The following is a 4,894-nucleotide window of genomic DNA, read 5'->3' as shown; positions in this document are numbered from 1 at the left end:
TACAACGGGTTAACATTTCGGCCTTAGCTCGAAATAACACCCCTACGGCCAGGTCATCGCCAAAAAGAAGAATTTGACCTCGCTTAAATTACAACGGGTTAACATTTCAGCCTTAGCTTGAAAGAACACCCCTATGGCCAAGGGCCATCGCCAAAACGAAGAATTCGATCTCGCTCGAATTACAACGGGTTAACATTTCGGCCTTAGCTCGAAATAACACCCCTACATCCAAGGGCCATCGCCAAAAAGAAGAATTCGATCTCGCTCGAATTACAATGGGTTAACATTTCGGCCATAGCTCGAAATAACACCCCTACGCCAAGGGCCATCACCAAAAAGAAGAATTCGACCTCATTTGAATTACAACGGGTTAACATTTCATCCTTAGCTCGAAATAACACCCCTACGGCCAAAGGCCATCGCTAAAAAGAAAAATTCGACCTCGCTCGAATTACGACGGGTTAACAATTCGGCCTTAGCTCAAAATAACACCTCTACGGCCAAAGGCCATCGCCAAAAAGAAGAATTCGACCTCGCTCGAATTAACACTCGGCCTCGCCCGAATTAACATTTGGCCTCCTCGCCCGAATTGACATTTGGCCTCCTTGCCCGAATTAATATTCGACTTCACTCGAATTTAACTCTCATTCGACCTTGCTCGAACTTGATTCACAGCTAGACCTCATTCGAGTTGAATAGGGCAACATCTGACTTTCGCTCAAACCAATCAAAGACACTCAATCACGCTCGGATTAACGCCTACCAACCATTCCTTTGAAACCATCAATTGAGGAAAACGTTCAAGGAATAGAAAAATAGAATAAGGAATGAGTAGCAAAAAGTAGCATTCGAAATCAAAAGTATCAGAAAAGGCATCTTACAAGGGCCGAATTGCCCATCCAGATCTAAGGACGCGAATGACCTCCTCCGATGTCGCCGTCCTTGCCAAAGCTGCCATCCCGACCTCGCCGGCCTTCTCCAACTCTACCGTCTTCTTGATTAACTCATCACTCAAGTCATTGGCCCTAATCGCACTCTGCTCAAGTTCAGCCCGCGGGGATACCACTTTTTGACCCGAAGAGTGGTACTCTCAGCCGCGATCCACACTAGTCAACCTCCCCATCCGAATTTCTCGAACTACAATTAATGAAGTCCATTCACCGAGCTCGACCAAAAGACGACCTCGATAAGAAGAGGGACTAACTGTATGGGTCAAAATCATATCAGAGAAATTTGTGACATATGCAGAGACAATTGGCCGAGGTCGGGTAGAGATCAATAAGGCCGAAGTCGGGTAGTGATCAATAAGGCCGAGGTTGGGCAGAGATCAATAAGGCCGAGGTAGGGCAGAGATCAATAAGGCCGAGGTCGGACAGAGATCAATAAGGTCGAGGTCGGACATAGATCAATAAGGCCGAGGTCGGGCAGTGATGATAGATATAACAACTAGTTTGCTTATGAATCCTCAAAGGGAATATTCTACCGGATATTCCCTCTAATTATACTTTTTTAGGATTTTCTAGGGATACCCCTTATAAATAGGAAGAGAAGACTTCCCAAAAAAGGGGGACTCACTCTCTCTAGAAAATAGAAAAAACATATCTCTAAAGATTAGAGGATTTATGATCTCATACCTCCATCAGACCCAAAAAGGGTCCTAAGGTTCTTGTATTTGTCTATCATTCATCTTTATCAAATAACGGAGGATCCGCCTCACTCAAGATTGGGTGACTCTTTTTCCTTTATTTACTTTTTATTGTCATTTAATGTTACTTAATGCATCTTTCTTCGTGTTATTAATTCTGACCATAATCACTGCCAGCATTTATACTCAGCTATGTTTTTCTATTCATATTATTCATCTCATATCTAGAATTAATTATTCTTAATTAAGATTTACCCTCTATCTTCTTATTTAATTAGTTTACCAAAAAATATCTCGTACTTTTTTGGTCAAACAAATATAAAATATAAACAAAAGTGCTCGTTCTTTCTAATGATTGTTTTGTTCGTGGGTACGTCCACAATTTCTTTTTTCCACAAAAAGAAGAGTTTTCGCCGTAGGGTAATTTGCATAGAGGGGAGGGTTCATTCCTTTCTTTGTTTAGAAGAGACAGCTGTTTAGGCTTTTGGGAAACCTCCCTTGCTAAGTAAACTTAAGTACACTAGTTGGATACTACTAACAAATCAAACAACTAAGGTACGTTTTGGAAGCTAGAATAAATTTTTTTTATACTATCATGTTTCTTAAAGATCTTTTATATATAGGTAATATTAATAAGCATAATTTGGTAAGAAGAAAATTATGTTAAATAAGCTATTAGAGCAGGTAAATGACAAGGCTTGAATTGAATGGAGTAACAATTTATATGGGTAATTTAGCTATCATTTCATGCATGCAGCAGTCTTAATAAGTTTGAGACAAGATCCGTCCAAAAACTTTGTTTGCAATTTAAGCACGCCATTGTTGCAAAAATAACTAAGTTAAAGAGTGTTTGACATGGAGGAAAAATATTTTTCTATTTTTTCATGTTTTAATGTCTTAAATATTTGAAAAATATTTTTGGTATAAATTTATTTTTCTTCAATTTTAGAAAAATGACTCCCCATTAAGAGGAGGCAATTTTTTTTTCTAAACTATCCTTTCAACCCTCCGCATCTCTACCCTCAGTCCACCTCTGGAACCCTCGACCCACACCTACCTCCCTCGTACCCGGTCACCCCTCCTCCCTCCCCCCTCCACCAACGAACGCTAAACCCAGAACCTCGACCACCGACCTCGCCCGTCAACCCTCGAACCCAACTATTGACCAGTGGCCCCATGCATCCCTGACCCCCAACCCACGACCCTCCCGATCCCTGACTTCTGGCCCCTCCAGCCTCGAATACCCGACCCCCCTCCTATCCCACTATGCCCATTCTTTACCATAGTATTTTTCTAGATTATATGTAAATACTTTTGGGATTATACTTTATACTTACTAGCCAAATATCACAAAATAAGTAAGAAAATTATTTATTTTGCAGGATAATATTTTTAGTGAATGATATTTTCCTTCGCTCCAAACACACCCAAAAACATGAAGTTCCCTGCATGCAATATGTTCTCCTCGTAAAAGATTTTAATTTAAAAGCAATTCGGAATTGACCTCAAATTTGCAATTAATCCATGTGAAAGGAGAGGAAAAAATGGCAAATTTATTTGACGAGTGACAATGACATAAAGAGTACTTCTCCTAAAGCTGGATCTAGAAAATCAACACCTCCTCCTTTAATAATTAAACAAATAGAATATTGAATCAACTCCTAATATCCATGTTCCGTGCCCAAACGTGTCAACTTTAACATAAACATTATAGAATACTTCACTGCATCCTCTTCCTCTATATGAAGGCTCCTATATATAGACCTCTCATATATTGCTTCCACATAAACTCACATCTCTACCAACTCTCTCTCCTTACTTCTTAAGTGAAGAAACAAAAATCCACAAACCAAAAAGAAGTCTGCACCTGATATATACTACTTGTATACAGAGAGAATGGATCAAAATGTACCAGTAATGGCAAAAAAGTTCTGGAAAATAGTTCGAGTAGCCTTTTTCATGCTGAGGAAAGGGTTATCAAAGAGGAAACTAATGTTTGATCTCAGCTTATTAATGAAGCGTGGCAAAATTGCTAGCAAAGCCGCCATTCAAAACCTCATGTTCCACCATAATAATAATAATAATAATAATACCTACGGCCACCAATGTCCTTCCTCCACCTCATCTTCCAAAGAGTACTACGAATTCAGCTGCAGTAACAGCCCTGCTTTCCACCTTCCCTTTAACCTCAACAAGCACAGTAAGCACAGTCATCACCATGCACCTGCAACTGACGACGACGTTTTAATGGTGAACGCTGCTGTGTTGAAGGCGTTGGAGATGATTCAGAGTGAAACGGCGTCACCTGCTTTGCCTGGATTTGGGAGAACTCCTACTGTGAGGCAATTAAAGGTAACTGATTCGCCGTTTCCTCTTAGAGATGGAGAGGGTAACAGTCACGTGGATGAGAAAGCTGATGAATTCATTTCAAGATTCTACAGAGATTTGAGACGAGAAGCTTCTGCTTTTGCTTAATGTTTGACGCTTTTGAGAATTCATGCATGTAATTGTGTCCTTTGCAATAAAGAAGAAGGATATTGGATTTTAAACAGTTTCTCAGCGTTAATTGGTGGAGTAGAGGAAAATTTGCCGCTTCCATTATCAGAAGAAAAAGAAAATAATGCTATAGTATATAAATGTGATGATACCGTCCCTTTAATTTTGATTCTTCCTATGACATTTTCAAGGCTAAAGTCCTGAAATTTTGCATCCAAAAAATTCTCTCTTGAGTAGATTGTCGAGTACTCGTTACCTTTTCTTCTCGAAAATAAGAAAAGTAAAAAGTGAAATTAGAAATCATTATTTACTCCTACAAGTTAAAGTAAATCATATTGAACAAGGTTAGTGTTTAACCAAAAAATTGGATTTCGGTCAAAGCTTTAATTTAGAAGAACTCGGGTTACTAATAATCAAAAGAATATATGAAAGGAAGTAATTTGGCTAGTAATAAGATAATCAGAAGAAAAGCAAGTAAATCGGTATATTCAGATAGTATTTCGTGTCCTTACAATTGATCCGTTCTCTCCCTTTTATAGATATTTTGGAGATATGTGTTTTGCTTTTGTCATAATAAGGCCATTATGAACAATTAAAGATATTAAATGCTATGTTACATAATCATTGTATTTAATACAGATTCTCTAACGTTTTTAGTATTTAAGGCTCATTAAATGTTGTATCTGTATTCCCATGTAGTGTCAGATTCATTCCCCTTGATTCTTGGACTTAAATAAGTACGAGCGCTGAGTC

General features: G+C 38.8%; 1 protein-coding gene across 1 annotated transcript; it reads left to right on the top strand.

The window, feature by feature from the left end:
- The first annotated feature begins 3,389 nt into the window (after positions 1 to 3,389).
- On the top strand, positions 3,390 to 4,304 carry LOC138872151 (uncharacterized). Its single transcript, XM_070150239.1, has one exon. It carries the CDS (start codon positions 3,542 to 3,544, stop codon positions 4,118 to 4,120), a length of 579 nt encoding a protein of 192 aa, XP_070006340.1. The 5' UTR covers positions 3,390 to 3,541; the 3' UTR covers positions 4,121 to 4,304.
- Positions 4,305 to 4,894: the final 590 nt, after the last annotated feature.

Source organism: Nicotiana sylvestris, chromosome 6, assembly GCF_000393655.2.
Source record: "Nicotiana sylvestris chromosome 6, ASM39365v2, whole genome shotgun sequence".
NCBI classification, from domain to species: domain Eukaryota; kingdom Viridiplantae; phylum Streptophyta; class Magnoliopsida; order Solanales; family Solanaceae; genus Nicotiana; species Nicotiana sylvestris.
The sequence above is the reverse complement of the archived record's forward strand: the minus strand, read 5'-3'. Positions and strand labels throughout refer to the sequence as shown.